We start from the raw sequence: 17563 nt of genomic DNA, 5'->3' as shown, positions 1-17563 counted from the left end.
TCAGCTTTAGCATCATTCCTTCCAAAGAACACCCAGGACTAATCTCCTTTAGAATGGACGGGTTGGATCTCCTTGCAGTCCAAGGGACTCGCAAGAGTCTTCTCCAACACCACAGTTCAAAAGCATCAATTCTTCGGTGCTCAGCTTTCTTCACAGTCCAACTCTCACATCCATACATGACCACTGGAAAAATCACAGCCTTGACTAGATGGGCCTTTGTTGGCAAAGTAATGTCTCTGCTTTTCAGTATGCTATCTAGGTTGGTCATAATTTCCCTGCCAAAGAGTAAGCATCTTTTAATTTCATGGCTGCAATCACCATCTGCAGTGATTTTGGAGCCCCAAAAAATAAACTCTGACACTGTTTCCACTGTTTCCCCATCTATTTCCCATGAAGTGATGGGACAAGATGCCATGATCTTTGTTTTCTGAATGTTGAGCTTTAAGCCAACTTTTTCACTCTCCACTTTCACTTTCATCAAGAGGCTTTTGAGTTCCTCTTCACTTTCTGCCATAAGGGTGGTGTCATCTGCATATCTGAGGTTATCGATATTTCTCCTGGCAATCTTGATTCCAGCTTGTGTTTCTTCCAGTCCAGCATTTCTCATGATGCACTCTGCATATAAGTTAAATAAGCAGGGTGACAATATACAGCCTTGACATACTCCTTTTCCTATTTGGAACCAATCTGTTGTTCCATGTCCAGTTCTAAGTGTTGCTTCCTGACCTGCATACAGATTTCTCAAGAGGTAGGTCAGGTGGCCTGGTATTCCCATCTCTTTTAGAATTTTCCACAGTTTATTGTGATCCACACAGTCAAAGGCTTTGCCATAGTCAATAAAGCAGAAATAGATGTTTTTCTGGAACTCTCTTGCTTTTTCTATGATCCAGCGGATGTTGGCAATTTGATCTCTGGTTCCTCTGCCTTTTCTAAAACCAGTTTAAACATCTGGAAGTTCATGGTTCACATATTGCTGAAGCCTGGCTTGGAGAATTTTGAGCATTACTTTACTAGCGTGTGAGATGAGTGCAATTGTGCGGTAGTTTGAGTATTTTTTGGCATCACCTTTCTTTGGGATTGGAATGAAAACTGACCTTTTCCAATCCTGTGGCCACTGCTGAGTTTTCCAAATTTGCTGGCATATTGAGTCTTTGCAGCCAAAGATAAACCCACATAGTCCCCAGGCAAATCCTAAGGATTGATAAGAATTTAACATTTTACCATTATATTTACTTTAATTTTGTTAGTATACATCTGCTCTGACTTATGATGGAGTTCTCGTGATGGCTGAAACATTCCGAAGTCTCAGAAGACAGAAAATTGATATTTCCAGGAGAGGAAATGCTGGAGATTGTCTGGCAAATCCAGCTGCTCCATGGGGCCAGGGAATTGACATGGAGAGGACACTCAAACAGGTAACTCACAATTTTATTTATGTTCAGTTTGTTTCACACATGCATGTGTGCTAAGTCACTTCTGTTGTGTCCAACTCTTTGCAGCCCTATGGACTGCAGCCTGCCAGGCTTCAGTGTCCATGGGATTCTCCAGGCAAGAATACTAGAGTGGGTTTCCATGCCCTCTTACAGGTTATCTTCCCAACCCTGCATTTCTTATGTCTCCTGCATTGGCAGGCAGGTTCTTTACCAGTAGAACAACCTGGGAAGCCTTCAATTTATTTCATTGTCCTTTTTAAATGGAGTTTTCAGGAAAACAAAATAATCTATTGGCAAATACCGATATATTACAATTTCCATTTTAATATATCGAGCCATTATCATTTCTGAGACATTTCTACATAGGATACTGGATAGAATGGTGGAGGTAGTGGTTTAGTGGCTAAGTCATGCCCAAGTCTTTGTGAACCCATGGACTGTAGTCTGCCAGAATCCTCTGTCCATGGAATTTCCCAGGCAAGAATACTGGAATGATTTGCCATTTCTCCCTCCAGGGGATCTTCCCAACAAAGGAATAGAACCCCCGTCTCCTGTTTGGCAGACAGCTTATTTACCACTGAGCCACCTCAGAAGCCCACTAGATAGAATACTGGTGTTTATATGTTATGTAGATGGTTAGCCAGGATAAGCTAGGTTATGTAACAGTAATAAACAACCCCAAGCTTCAGTGGCTTAAAACAACAAAAGAGGATTTCACACTCACAGACACACATCAGATTAGTAGGGACACTCTGTTTTTTATAATCACTCAGGGACCCAAGCTGACATAGCAGCTACCATCTTGAATGCTACAAAAGGAAAAGAGTTGTAGGGAGGTTTCTAGTGTATACCCGTGGCAGATTCATGTTGATGTATGGCAAAACCAATACAATATTGTAAAGTAAAATAAATAAATAAATAAATAAAATGCTTTAGCACTCATTACATCTGTTAACAACGCTTTTGTCAGAAAGAGTCACAGACACCTAGCTAACCAAAAAGTGTCCAAAAAGAACAAGCCCACCTTGGACCCAGAATGAGGAAGAACCTGAAATATTTGGCATACAGTCTTAGTCTACTAATCTACTGACTGCCTCAGTAGACCTTCAAATTGCCTTGTAACCTTGGCTTAAGTATTTATTTTAGTCTTTTGTAGTTATACTAACACTGTTTTTCAAATGATTACTGTAATATGTGTGTATTTTTAGTAATACATTTTAAATGTTCTGAAATGCCACAGGTTCAGAACATAAGTTTAAATGAATTAAAAGGATTTGGAATAAAGTACACTTGAATATTTTCAAAAATATATTTATTTTTCTGAATATTTTAATTTTAACATTAGCAAGGAGAAATATGATCTGCTCTGGTTATCAGGGTTATTTAATCTATTATGTGGATGTGTAGATAAAACTGAAAAGTAACTAAAAAGGAAACCATGTTTCTATTCTTATAGATAATATTTCAAAATTGAAGAAGTACAATGGAAACTTCATAATAAAAAAAAAATTTATCTTTCAAGTACATAACAGAATCGCTTATATATTTCTTTGATATTCCTCTATCCAATTCTTTTTTTTTAATTTAAATTTATTTATTTTAATTGGAGGCTAATTACTTTACAATATTGTATTGGTTCTATCCAATTCTATCCCAGTAGCTCAAATACCCCATGACTTTTTTAGTGAGTTCCTTACAGATTATAGTTCCACACCCATGCATAGTCATAAGCCTAGCAGATGAAGTAAAGATTTCTGTAAGTAAAATGGCAAATGATTACATGTGTAGATTTTCTTTTTCATTCATAGGTTCAAATTCAAGGACTAACAGGAAATGTTCAATTTGACCACTATGGACGTAGGGTCAATTACACAATGGATGTATTTGAATTAAAGAGCACAGGACCTAGAAAGGTGAGCCACACTTGAACTGTTTTCTTAGTTTGCTTTTGACATTTTAAAAATCTTATAAGTGAAATATAGCTGGATAGTCTACATTTTTAAAAAATTGTGAGTATGGCTAACCCTTGAACAAAGTGGGATTTAGGGGATCTGACTCTCCACAGAGTCAAAAATCTGTGTCAAAATTATAATGGGCCCTCCATATATGTGGTTCCTCCACTGCTGCAGTTCCACATCTGAGGCTTCAACCAACACAGATGGTGTAATATTGTGGTATTTACTGTGAAAAGAATCCGTGTAAAAGTGGACCTGAGCAGTTCAAACCTGTGTTGATAAGGGTCATCTGCACTTACAAGTAATACTTTATTGGTAATTCATGCTGAAACAAATTATTGTGTCATATGATTGATGTTTAATGGTATACCAAAGCTGAAATGAACAATTTACCCACTGTTTATATTCCTTATCCAAAATAAAAGCAATTTTTTAAAGGCTTAACAAAAAGAATCCCAGAAAACCCATAATATACTCTTCAGGAAAGCGCACAATGTAAGTAAGAGACTTATTCATTTTCATGTAGTCATTTCTGAAACCATTAGAGACAGAACAAGAAAACTACTTCTAATGGATAGTCATATAATAGAAGGCTATATGTTGCTGAAATAAACATTCAAAGAAAAGAGCTGATGGAAGATAATATTATTAAGATTACTGTTAGGTTGAAGAGAGAGAGAGATACCTAAGGACTTCAACTGAGGGACCAGAGAGGTTGTTCAGCAAGCTGCTGGTGATAGACTTTTGGATTTCAGAAGATAGTTGCTGATCTTGTGATGTGACTAAGCATCAAAAGAATCAGCAATGTTCTCAACATCCAAAAAGTGCTTTATATATTGGAGCAATACAGTTCCACCACAGAAATTGACTATAAACTTTTTATACCTAACATATAACTTTTTAACATTCCTTTTCTCTAGCATTAGCTAAGATGCTTAAGAAAGATAAATTCAACTTACCTTAACTAAAAATTATCTGTTTCAACACTTGGATGTTAAAAAAAAAAACTTTTCCAAATATACTTTCCTGTGTTAATATAGTAGTGATAGTTACAATTTATGAAATGCCTGCTATGTTCCAAGCACTGGACTTGGTGCAATTTAATCCTCACAATGAGCCTGTAATGGAGTACTATTTTCTCCCTTTTCCCGGTGAGAAAATTATAGTGCAATTGTTGTTGCTGCTGTTCAATCACTCAGTCATGTCTGACTTTTTGCAACCCCATGGGCTGCAACATGCAAGCTTCCCTGTCCTTCACCATCTCCTGGAGTTTGCTCAAACTCATATCCATCAAGTCGGTGATGCCATCCAACCATCTCATCCTTTGTCATCCCCTTCTTCTCCTGCCTTCAATCTTTCCCAGCATCAGGGTCTTTTCCAATAAGTTGGTTCTTCATATAAAGTGGCCAAAGTATTAGAGTTTCAGCTTCAGCATCAGTCCTTCCAATGAATATTCAGGGTTTATTTCCCTTAGGATGGACTGATCGGATCTCCTTGCAGTTCAAGGGACTCTCAAGAGTCTTCTCCAACACCACAGTTCAAAAGCATCAATTCTTCAGTGCTCAGCCTTCTCTATGGTCCAACTCTCACATCCATGCATGGCTACTGGAAAAACCATAGCTTTGACTAGATGGACCTTTGTCAGCAAAGTAATGTCTCTGATTTTTAAGACACTGTCTAGGTTTATCACAGCTTTTCTTCCAAGGAGCAAGTGTCTTTCAATTTCATGGCTACAGTCACCATCTGCAGTGATTTTGGAGCCCAAGAAAATAAAGTTTGTCACTGTTTCCATTGCTTCCCCACCTATTTGCCATAAAGTGATGGGACCAGATGCCATGATTTTAGTTTTTTGAATGTTGAGTTTTAAGCCAGCTTTTTCATTCTCCTCTTTCACCTTTATCAAGACACTCTTTAGTTCTTCTTCACTTTCTGCTATAGTGCAATATATTATAGCTATTTGTCTAAGGCCTATAAATGAGAAAACAAAGATTTTAATTCAGATATATCTGACTTCAGAAGCTTTCTACTCATTAACCCACCTGAATAGACTCTGCCCTAAAGGAGTTTATTTTCTAGCAGGATAGAATATAGTAAGTTCAATACAGCAGTTAAAGAGAAAGCATTTGGAAAGCCTAAAGCAGAAGAGATCACTTCCTGGTGGAGGAAAACAAATCAAAGAAGGCTGCATGGAGGAGCTGAGATTCAAAGTGAGGGTGTGAAGTTACAGTTTGAATAGGTAGAAATGGTACAGGCAAGATCCAAAGACAGGCTGGAGGCAGGATGATTAAAGTCACACATTGGAAGATGGTAAAGGCTTTCAAAGTTGTGTTTTGCTCCAGTCTGTCATAAGGTGTGCTCCTCGATTTGAAGCTGCCATGAAAACCATCTCTAGACTTTCACCTTTTTAGTGGCATTGCTGTGAGTGCACACTGCCAGCCAATACAGAGCAGGCAGGAGCCTATATGATCCAGATCAGGTAGGGTAGAACACAGAATGGCAGTTTGAAAGCCAGGCTGTATGATGCACCCTTTTAAGGGTACTTCCTGAAGAAAGGAACGGAGATATGCTGCCAAGAAAAAATTTAATGTAAACACTGATTCTACTCACTCTACAGAGTCACACAGTTTGCACACAGTTTGCAACATGAAAGAAAGAAGCCCGTTTTAAGCTAAGTCCCTCTGCTACCTATGGAGCAGACAAAATATTCTACAAGTCCCTAAGAATATTGACTAACTGGTAATTAGACTGTCACAAATCAAATTCTGAAAAACTAACCATTTAAGTAAAACCTTTCTAAAATGCAAAAGACAATTCCATATCTTCCAAAACAGTAAGTACAAAAAGTAAAATGATCTCCTCATTAAAGAAAGAATAATGGAAAAAGGAAGCTGGTGGTAACTAGTGGTAACATCAAGTGAGTTATTTAAAGCAGTGAATCTTTTCATGGTCTATTGAACCATGATGGTAACAAAAATTAAGGTTTTTAGAGGAAAAATTTTAAAAATAAGTTGGGAAAGTAATGAACAGTACATCCTCACACTCAGATGATATTTGTCTAAAACTGTTAAAAGAAATATGAAGTGTGAATTGGTGTAGACTTATCTATCCTTGTTTTTCTGGGGCATTCTGTCAGGAATATTAAACTTAAAAATGAACTACTGTGAGAAACACTAAGCTGGTGAGTTTCAGCAGTATGTCTGAAAAGTGAGCAGTCATTCTTAAAAACTGCACACTTGACCATAAGGGAGCTATCTTTGAAAATAGATCAGAGAGCTCACATATCAGTTTGTCTGGATTCTGTAACAGAAAATTGACCAGAGTCTTATTAAACAGAAGCCACAAAGCTCTTTCTGAAGTCTCAGCTCCTAAGTACTTTGGAATCTTCTTGGAATTCCAGTGATCTTACAAACATGCTCTAAAACCAGGCTTCCATGATTTCAGTGATTCTTCAGGTCAGTTCAGTTCAGTCGCTCAGTCGTGTCTGACTCTTTGTGACCCCATGGACTGCAGTATGCCAGGCCTCCCTGTCCATCACCAACTCCCAGAGTTTACTGACTCATGACCATTGAGTTGGTGATGCCATCCAACCATCTCATCCTCTGTCATTCCCTTCTCCTCCTGCCTTCAATCTTTCCCAGCATCAGGATCTTTTCAAATGAGTCAGTTCTTCACATTAGGTGGCCAAAGTATTGGAGTTTCAGCTTCAGCATTAGTCCTTCCAATGAATAGTCAGAACTGATTTCCTTCAGAATGGACTGGTTGGATCTCCTTGCAGTCCAAGGCACTCTCAAGAGTCTTCTCCAACACCAAGGTTCAAAACATCAATTCTTTTGTGCTCAGCTTTCTTTATAGTCCAACTCTCACATTCATACATGACTACTGGAGAAACCATAGCTTTGACTAGACAAACCTTTGTTAATCATAAATATTATATTTATTGAGAGTAGATTATATGCCAGACATATGAAGGAAAAAGTTTGTACATTTTAATATTTAATCTTATATCAATCTGAAAACTAGACATATTTTCCTCATTTTATATAAGAGAAAATTAAGGTTCAGAGAAATTAACCTGCACAGGGATGTTCAACTAGAAAGAGATGGAGCTGGGGTGGAGACCAGGGCTCATTATCTAGCTTCAAAGCTACTCTCTTAGCTGCCACAAAATATTTTCAGTCCCAGGGCCCATAACTTTTCTCCTCAAGGCTGGTATAAGTATTAAGCCATGTTTTTCAGGACAGATCTGGTCAAATCATCTCTCCCAGGAACCAACTTTGAGTAAAACAGAGGCTTCTCATGGCCCCTCTATCCCTACATTTCAGGCAAAGTCTACCATAAATACAGAGATATTTGCTGTGTGCGGTGCTTAGTCACTCAGTTGTGTCCAACTCTTTAGAAACCCCATGAACTGCAACCCACCAGGCTCCTCTGTCCATGGGGATTCTCCAGGCAAGAATACTGGTGTGGGTTGCCATGCCCTCCTCCAGGGGACCTTCCCAACCCAGGGACTGAACCCAGGTGTCCCACATTGCAGGCAATTCTTTACCATCTGAGTCACCAGGGAAGCCCAAGAATACTGGAATGGATAGCCTATCCCTTCTCCAGGAGATCTTCCTAACCCAGGACAGGGTCTCCTGCATTGCAAGCAGATTGTTTAACAGCTGAACTACGAGGGAAGCCCCTACCATAAAAACAGAGATATTTATTCATATATTATATTATGGTTATGTTTGTGTACAATTCGTCTTTAGGAATCCAAGAAGACAAATATTTCTCTGACATTTCCTACAGTTTAGCAATTTAAATGCTTCTGTATTTTTACATTACAAGAGCATTACAAAACTCTTGTTCACCCAATTTCTGTCTCTAGAGGAAAAATCATGCCTACTTTCCTACTTAAATGAGATCAGGCATGGGAAGAGTTCTTAGAAAAAATATCTCACATGAGGTTCTAGGTACAAACTTTAATATCTTTTACTTTAGGAAATGACTTTTGAGCTATTGTTCGTCCTGAATTGTCTTTATTTCCTGTAATTCCATGGCCCACATGACATCTATGTACAAACCATGGTTCTGTATCACAAAACTTGTATTTCTTTTTCAAGAATTCCAAGTAGATTTAGGATAAATACAGTTGGGTAAATTTTTTGTTATTATTTTAATTTGCCATTACTTCTAAATCATTTATCTTGGGATGCAGGGAGATACTTATGAACCCACAGATCAGATCAGATCAGTCACTCAGTCATGTCCGACTCTTTGCAACCCCATGAATTGCAGCATGCCAGGCCTCCCTGTCCATCACCGACTCCTGGAGTTCACTGAGACTCACATCCATCGAGTCGGTGATGCCATCCAGCCATCTCATCCTCTGTCGTCCCCTTCTCTTCTTGCCCCCAATCCCTCCCAGCATCAGAGTCTTTTCCAATGAGTCAACTCTTCACATGAGGTGGCCAAAGTACAGGAGTTTCAGCTTTAGCACCATTCCTTCCAAAGAAATCCCAGGGCTGATCTCCCACAGGTTGTCCTTAAATACAAAATGTCAAGGTCTTGTCAACATCTGAAAACTCTCCAGAATGTGTCTCAGAGCTATAGTTTTTCCATTGTGGGAACTCATTCAGTTCACTTCAGTCGCTCAGTCATGTCCAACTCTTTGTGACACCATGAATCGCAGCACGCCAGGCCTCCCTCCATCACCAGCTCCTGGAGTTCACTCAGACTCACATCCATCTAGTCAGTGATGCCATCCAGCCATCTCATCCTCTGTCGTCCCCTTCTCCTCCTGCCCCCAATCCATCCCAGCATCAGAGTCTTTTCCAGTAAGTCAACTCTTCGCATGAGGTGGCCAAAGTACTGGAGTTTCAGCTTTACTGTTCATGGGGTTCTCAAGGCAAGAATATTGGTTTGCCATTCCCTTCTCCAGTGGACCACATTCTGTCAGATCTCTCCACCATGGCCCGCCCGTCTTGGGTTGCCCCACGGGCATGGCTTAGTTTCATTGAGTTAGACAAGGCTGTGGTCCTAGTGTGATTAGATTGACTAGGTTCCTGTGAGTATGATTTCAGTGTGTCTGCCCTCTGATGCCCTCTTGCAGTACTTACCGTCTTACTTGCGTTTCTCTTACCTTGGGCGTGGGGTGTCTCTTCACGGCTGCTCCAGCAAAGTGCAGCCGCTGCTCCTTACCTTGGACGAGGGGTATCGCCTCACCGCCGCCCTTCCTGACCTTCAACGTGGGATAGCTCCTCTAGGCCCTCCTGCACCCGCGCAGCCACCGCTCCTTGGACATGGAGTTGGTCCTCCCGGCCGCCGCCCCTGGCCTCGGGCGTGGGATTGCTCCTCCCGGCCGCCGTCCCTGGCCTCGCGCGTAGGGACATGAGGTAGCTCCTCCCGGCCGCCGCCTCTGACCTCAAAAGCCGGGTAGCTCCTTTCGGCTGCCGCCCCTGACCTTGACTCGGGTAACTCTTCTCAGCCGTTCCTGCGCCGTCGCAGCCTGGCACTCTCGGTGCTACCCCTGACCTCTGACGTGGGGTCACTCCTCTTGGCCGCCGCCCTTCGGGCATGGGGTCCTCCCAGTCTGCCCCTGAACCCGGACATAGGGTAGCTCCTATCGGCGGCGCTTAAGTGTGCTGGTCGCAGCCGCCTACGCCAAGGTGCGCCGGTCACAGCCGCCCGCGCCTCGTTAACTCATTAACAAAGAAAATTTGCTTTCCCAGAGAATGGGCTGCTGAAATCTGGAAGGTGGCCGCATTTTAATGGAGTACTAAACTGTGAAACCTATTTTTATGTTGCGAACTATCATGTGCAAAGGAAAATTAACAGGAAGCAACTGACATGCTTTTTAAATTATTTTTTAAGTACATGTAGAAGTTGAGGAGAGGATAGGTCTCAAAGGTACATTTATTTTGTTTTAATTAAAATTTTCACTGATATTAAATGTGTTATCACAAATTCCCTGATAGCTCAGTCTATAAAGAATCCAACTGCAATACAGGAGGCCCCAGTTCAATTCCTGGGTTGGGAAGATTCGTTGAAGAAGGGATGGGACGACCACTCCAGTATTCTTGGGCTTCCCTTGTGGCTCAGATGGTAGAGAATCTGCCCGCAATGTGGGAGACCTGGGTTTGATACCTAAGTTGGGAAGATCCTCTGAAAGAGGGAAAGACTACCCACTCCAGTATTCTAGGCTAGAGAATTCTGGCCTGGGTTGCAAAGGGTCAGACACAACTGAGCGACTTTCACTTTCACTTTCACTTTCAAATTCATATGGGCAATTAAAAATAACTGCTGAATTGATTTATACTCATAATTTTGGATCAAATTAAGCAATGTAGAAAAACACATTAATAAAAATTATTTTTTCTATATTCTGTTAATTATATATGCAATATTTATAAATAATATAGTGTTTCTTTTTATATGCTAATGCTTATTTTATTTTAATATGTTCACAAATACTAACACGACAGTAAAAATTTGAAGGAAACAAGACTTTTAAAACATATTAGAACAAACAGTGAATACAGACCAGTGAGCAATTTGTTGTTGCTGTTCAGTTTCTCAGTTGTGTCTGACTCTTTGTGACCCCATGGACTGGAGGAAACCAGGCTTCCCTGTGATCAATTGCATACATTTCATTGAAAACATGAGTTTTATCAACTGCATCTGGAAATACAAGAAAAAAGTTTCAGTTCAGTTCAGTTCAGTCGCTCAGTTGTGTCCGACTCTTTGCGACCCCACGAACTGCAGCACGCCAGGCCTCCCTATCCATCACCAACTCCCGGAATTCACTCAAACCCATGTCCATCGAGTCGATTATGCCTTCTAACCATCTCATCCTCTGTCGTCCCCTTCTCCTCCTGCCCTCAATCTTTCCCAGCATAAGGGTCTTTTCCAATGAGTCGTTCTTCACATCAGGTGGCCAAAGTATTGGAGTTTCATTTTCAATATCAGTCCTTCCAGTGAACACCCAGGACTGATCTCCTTTAGGATGAACTGGTTGGATCTCCCTGCAGTCCAAGGGACTCTCAAGAATCTTCTCCAACACCACAGTTCAAAAGCATCAATTCTTCGGCACTCAGCTTTCTTTATAGTCCAACTCTCACATCCATACATGACCACTGGAAAACCCATAGTCTTGACTAGACGGACCTTTGTTGGCAAAGTAGTGTGTCTGCTTTTAGGTACAGGTTGGTGTCTAGGTTGGTCATAACTATCCTTCCAAGAGTAAGCGTCTTTGAATTTCACTGCTGCAATCACCATCTGCAGTGATTTTGGAGCTCAGAAAAATTATGTCAGCCATTGTTTCCACTGTTTCCTCATCTATTTCCCATGAAGTGATGGGACCAGATGCCATGATCTTCGTTTTCTGAATGCTGAACTTTAAGCCAACTTTTTCACTCTCCTCTTTCACGTTCATCAAGAAGCTTTTTAATTCTTCTTCACTTTCTGCCATAAGAGTGCTGTCATCTCTATATCTGAGGTCATTGATATTTCTACTGGCAATTTTGATTCCAGCTTGTGCTTCCTCCAGCCCGGCGTTTCTCATGATGTACTCTGCATAGAAGTTAAATAAGCAGGGTGACAGTATACAGCCTTGACATACTCCTTTTCCTATTTGGAACCAATCTGTTGTTCCATGTCCAGTTCTAACTGTTGCTTCCTGACCTGCATACAGATTTCTCAAGAGGTAGGTCAGGTGGTCTGGTATTCCCATCTCTTTCAGAATTTTCCACAGTTTGTTGTGATCCACACAGCCAAAGGCTTTGGCATAGTCAATAAAGCAAAAAGAGATGTTTTTCTGGAACTCTCTTGCTTTTTCCATGATCCAGCAGATGTTGGCAATTTGATCTCTGGTTCCTCTGCCTTTTCTAAAACCATCTGGAAGTTCATGGTTCACATATTGCTGAAGCCTGGCTTGAAGAATTTTGAGCATTACTTTACTAGCATGTGAGATTAGTGCAATTGTGCAGTAGTTTGAGCATTCTTTGGCATCGCCTTTCTTTGGGATTGGAATGAAAACTGACCTTTTCCAATCCTGTGGCCACTGCTGAGTTTTCCAAATTTGCTAGCATATTGAGTGCAGCACTTTCACAGTATTGTCTTTGAGGATTTGAAATAGCTCAACTGGAATCCCATCACCCCTACTAGCTTTGTTCGTAGTGATGCTTCCTAAGGCCCACTTGACTTCACATTCCAGGATGTTTGGCTGTAGGTGAATTATCACACCATCTTCCTTATCTGGGCCAAGAAGATCTTTTTTCTACAGTTCTCTGTATTCTTGCCACCTCTTCTTAATATCTTCTGCTTCTGTTAGGTCCCCACCATTTTTGTCCTTTATTGAGCCCATCTTTGCATGAAATGTTCCCTTGGTATCTCTAATTTTGTTGAAGAGATCTCCAGTCTTTCCCATTCTATTGTTTTCCTCTATTTCTTTGCATTGATCCCTGAGGAAGGCTTTCTTATCTCTCCTTGCTATTTTTTGGAACTCTACATTCAAATGGGTATGTCTTTCCTTTTCTCCTTTCCACTTTGCTTCCCTTGTTTTCACAGCTATTTGTAAGGCCTCCCCAGACAGCCATTTTGCTTTTTTTGAATTTCTTTTCCATGGGGATGGTCTTGATTCCTGTCTCCTGTACAGTGTCACAGACCTCCATCCATAGTTCATCAGGCACTCTGTCTATCAGATCTAGTCCCTTAAATCTATTTCTCACTTCTACTGTATAGTCATAAGGGATTTGATTTAGGTCATACCTGAACGGTCTAGTGGTTTTCTCCACTTTCTTCAATTTCAGTCTGAATTTTGCAATAAGGAGTTCATAATCCAAGCCACAGTCAGCTCCCAGTCTTGTTTCTGCTGACTGTATAGAGCTTCTCCATCTTTGGCTGCAAAGGATATAATCAATCTGAGTTCGCTGTCAACCATCTGGTGATGTCCATGTGTAGAGTCTTCTCTTGTGTTGTTGGAAGAGGGTGTTTGCTATGACTAGTGAGTTCTCTTGATAGAACTCTATTAGCCTTTGCCCTCCTTCATTCCATACTCCAAGGCCAAATTTGCCTGTTACTCCAAGTGCTTCTTGACTTCCTTCTTTTGCATTCCACTCCCCTATAATGAAAAAGACATCTTTTTTGGGTGTTAGTTCTAGAAGGTCTTGTAGGTCTTCATAGAACCGTTCAACTTCATCTTCTTCAGCATTATTGGTCAGGGCATAGACTTGGATTACCGTGATATTGAATGGTTTGCCTTGGAAACGAACAGAGATCATTCTGTCGTTTTTGAGATTGTATCCACGTACTGCATTTTGGACTCTTTTGCTGACAATGATGGCTACTCCATTTCTTCTATGGGATTCCTGCCCACAGTAGTAGATATAATGGTCATCTGAGTAAAATTCACCCATTCCAGTCTGTCTTAGTTCTCTGATTCCTAGAATGTCGATGTTCACTCTTGTCATCTCTTGTTTGACCACTACCAATTTGCCTTGATTCATGGGCCTTATATTCCAGGTTCCTATGCACTATTGCTCCTTACAGCATCAAACCTTGCTTATATCACCAGTCCCATTCACAACTGGGTGTTGTTTTTTTTCTGTGGCTCCATCTCTTCATTCTTTCTGGAGTTATTTCTCCACTTATCTCCAGTAGCATATTGGGCACCTATCTGCCTGGGGAGTTCATCTTTCAGTGTCCTATCTTTTTGCCTTTTTATACTGTTCATGGGGTTCTCAAGGCAAGAATACTGAAGTAGTTTTCCATTCCCTTCTCCAGTGGACCACATTCTGCCAGACCTCTCCACCATGATCCGTCCGGTTTGAGTGGCCCCGTATGGCATGGCTTAGCTTCTTTGAGTTAGACAAGGCTGTGGTCCATGTGATCAGATTGGCTAGTTGTCTGTGATTGTAGTTTCAGTCTGTCTGCCCTCTGATCCCCTCTCTCAGTGCCTACCATCTTACTTGGGTTTCACTTACCTTGAAAGAAGTTTGTCAAGCATTAAATGAACAGTCATTTGGGTGTATGTAGCATAACAGTAAAATATATGTACCATAATAGTAAAGTATATGGACTTGTAATTGCACCTACCTTTATATTTGCTGTGTGTATAAACTTTAAGATGCATTTTTTATTAAGGCATTGATTACAGTGTCTGTCAGAGAGCAAGCAGTAAAGAAGTAGTCTGCATTCTGAAAAGAATCCTAAATTTCCAGTAGAATCCCATTTTAGTTTGTAACATTGTATAGTGCTTAACTAATTACTTAATATATTTTATGGAAAAGAGTTTGCTTCGAGTCTAAATGAGTAATATACGGAGCTGAAATTTTAAAAATACATTTAAAATTTTCAAAAGTGAAGATATTAAGTAATCATTAACATTTGATATATTTAGCATTTTAGAAATGGTAAGATTCTTATCTAGAGGCTAGGTTATATGAAACCAAAAAACTATTTCTATATTGCTTTAAAATACACAAATCTATTTTTTTAAAACATCCTGTACATGTGCCCCATGTAAATCTATTCTCTTTACTATAAAATCTATAGCATTATTGAAAAAAATTATGTAAACTAAGAATAGAAGTTTCCAATCAATCGCACTACAAGAGCATCAGAACAAAATGGCATTCCATCTGTATCCATATTCCTTTTTGAACCCATTCATTCTCAATGTCTTAGCTAGTCCATGAGTGTATTAATAAATTGTAAAGTTGGCAAATGTGTAAGTAGGTAGTATTATTAACATTAGGAAAACTGGCTCATCATCAATTAAGAAAACTTCCAAACACATTTTTTGTGTGTGCTTCATAAATTTGTTTTGTTTTCTTATTAATAATTCTCATTGTTCCAATAAGAACTAGAGAAAACTCTTCTAAAATGTGCTTTCAAGATTTTTCTCTATTTGGCAGGTTGGGTACTGGAATGATATGGATAAATTAGTCTTGATTCAAGATGTACCCACACTTGGCAATGACACAGCAGCTATTGAAAACAGAACAGTTGTTGTAACCACTATTATGGTAAGTTTTGGTCTGTGTTTTATGATGCTTTGTTTTGCCCGTAGGCAATTTTAATTCCCAGCTATGTGAAGGCTGCATCTTAGTGATGGTGGCATTGGTGTTCTGATCAACAAAAGTCTATTGAGGCTTTGAATAAGTTTGTCCTGAACTCATTTCAGTACTTTTATTTGTATTATCTTTTGTTATATTATTGTTCTTGGAAAAATGCTCAGATGTTAAAAACTGAAAATCTTTCATTGGAAATGAATCAAATGCTAAGATTTCAAAGGACAAAAGAATGAACATGAAAATGATCAACAACTAATCACATGAAACACCCAGTTTTAAACATCATATATTATTATTATGTTTTTAAACATCAATGTAATAATAGCTAATAGTGCTTAAAATTATAATTTTCAGGTAATTTATTAATTTAATAATGATTTGCATTGTCTTTATAATAGAGATATGAATGTTAAGATTTTAATGAGCATGTTTTACACAACTGTATGCTTTAAAAATAAATTTTGTTTTATATTTATATTTACTTCACAAAGGAGTTTTTGTACCGATTATTTTTCTCATTGACCTGTGAGGGGAAAATGCATTAAAATTTGTTGAAATTCTCCTAAATTAATAAAAATATGATCTTCATTCGGTCACATTATAAAATTAAAAATACTCTAAATTTTAAGTCTGCTTTTTCAAACAGATTCTCATGAAATTATCTTTTAAATAGTGTATCTCATATTTTTCTCTTCTAAATTCAAACATACTCTTTAGAGTCAATGCTAGTCAAAGGAGATCAATAATCGGTAACTGTTTCTATCTAATTTTAAGTTACATATTCTCAGCTCACTGTCTCATTTGGCAGGACACATTTTTTTAATTTTTATAAAGCCCTTACTCTAAATGAAGAAAAACTATTTTCTGTAATTTAATTTTTAGCTTACGTAATTTTAACTTTATGTTTTTAGTAATGTCAAATTATTTCCAACATTTTGACATTGAGGTCAAAGCATGAAAATGCCAGAGAAAAGCTTTCACATGTTGCAATTAATTTTATCAGTGTTGCGCCACTAGCTAGCAACTTAATGTTAATCTGTCAAGCCTTAATTGGAAGTTTATAATTTTAGAATTCAAACCAACCAACAGGAGTTGTTGTGTATGAATGAAAAATATATATCTTCTAACTTAATTGTGTAATGCATGGGACTTAAATATATGTATATATATGTATATGTACATATACATATATATATATTCCTAAAAAAGACGGTAATGGAAAGTCATACTTCAGTACAGTCCTCCTCTTTTCAGCCTCTGATGAAGAATCCTATTTTAAGAAATTGATCAAGAAAGAAATGAGCTCCACGTTGTTCGACTATTCCTAACTAAAGTTCAAGTCTTGTTCTTCTGTGTAGTAAATTTAAGCTAATTGTTCATGTGGGATTCTTCTTGGATGATCAACTCTGGACTACCAGAAAAAAAACACACTTATTTTTAAGTTCTGTGACTTTCCTGAGATACTAGAACAAAGAAGAATTAATCCTCATCTTTTTCAAGAAACTAAATGTTGAAAAATAATACTTAATTCTGACGTATCAATTCCCATATCTTGAAATGAGGTCATTGTACATAAATGATGAAATTTTAACACTTCTAATGCCAAGAGTAGATTTTCTAAAAGTAAATATCTATGAATTTGCATCCTTCTTTTCTGGATACACATAGTTGCGTTCCTTAAATTTTTTTTTTTGAAATTTTGCCTGTTCTACATGAAATAAGGTGTTTTAGTGTTCATTATAGGTATAATGTAGATTCTGTTATTAAAGGGGGTGGAGATACAATTCTTCAGGCCACAATATTGAATTAGTTTTGCAAGCATGGCTATTTTTCAGAAAGCATGCTGTCAAAAAATGAGTAAAAATGATTGAAAAATCCAATTGTTTCCTATATATATAAAGACTATTCTGTACAGTTATCTTTTCTTTGACAGTGATGTCACCAATATTTTTGCAATGAAAATAGTGCAGTACTAGTATCTGTCTTTTGTATAAAAATGTAATCTCTATATAAATAATACCTATGATCTTTGCAACTTCAATAATTCAAAAACAAAAATGCTAGCATCCTTTCGCCAAAAGTGTTCCTTGTATTTGCTTTTGTTGATATTATCCCAGGA

At 38.7% G+C, this 17563-nt stretch overlaps 1 protein-coding gene across 3 annotated transcripts in view; it reads left to right on the top strand.

The window, feature by feature from the left end:
* The window catches only part of GRIA4 (glutamate ionotropic receptor AMPA type subunit 4), a 678251-nt gene that overhangs the window by 590620 nt on the left and 70068 nt on the right, over nucleotides 1-17563 (top strand). For 2 of the 3 annotated variants that reach the window (XM_055547461.1, XM_055547460.1), the window contains exons 7-9: nucleotides 1248-1415; nucleotides 3242-3346; nucleotides 15286-15396. In XM_055547461.1, the coding sequence (XP_055403436.1) occupies nucleotides 1248-1415; nucleotides 3242-3346; nucleotides 15286-15396 (384 nt within the window). Of the gene's footprint in view, nucleotides 1-1247; nucleotides 1416-3241; nucleotides 3347-15285; nucleotides 15397-16698; nucleotides 16732-17563 lie in introns of those variants that run through there. The other variant, XM_055547462.1, reaches the window with a different exon arrangement.

Source organism: Bubalus kerabau, chromosome 15 (assembly GCF_029407905.1).
Source record: "Bubalus kerabau isolate K-KA32 ecotype Philippines breed swamp buffalo chromosome 15, PCC_UOA_SB_1v2, whole genome shotgun sequence".
Taxonomy (NCBI): Eukaryota; Metazoa; Chordata; class Mammalia; order Artiodactyla; family Bovidae; genus Bubalus; species Bubalus kerabau.
The sequence above is the reverse complement of the archived record's forward strand: the minus strand, read 5'-3'. Positions and strand labels throughout refer to the sequence as shown.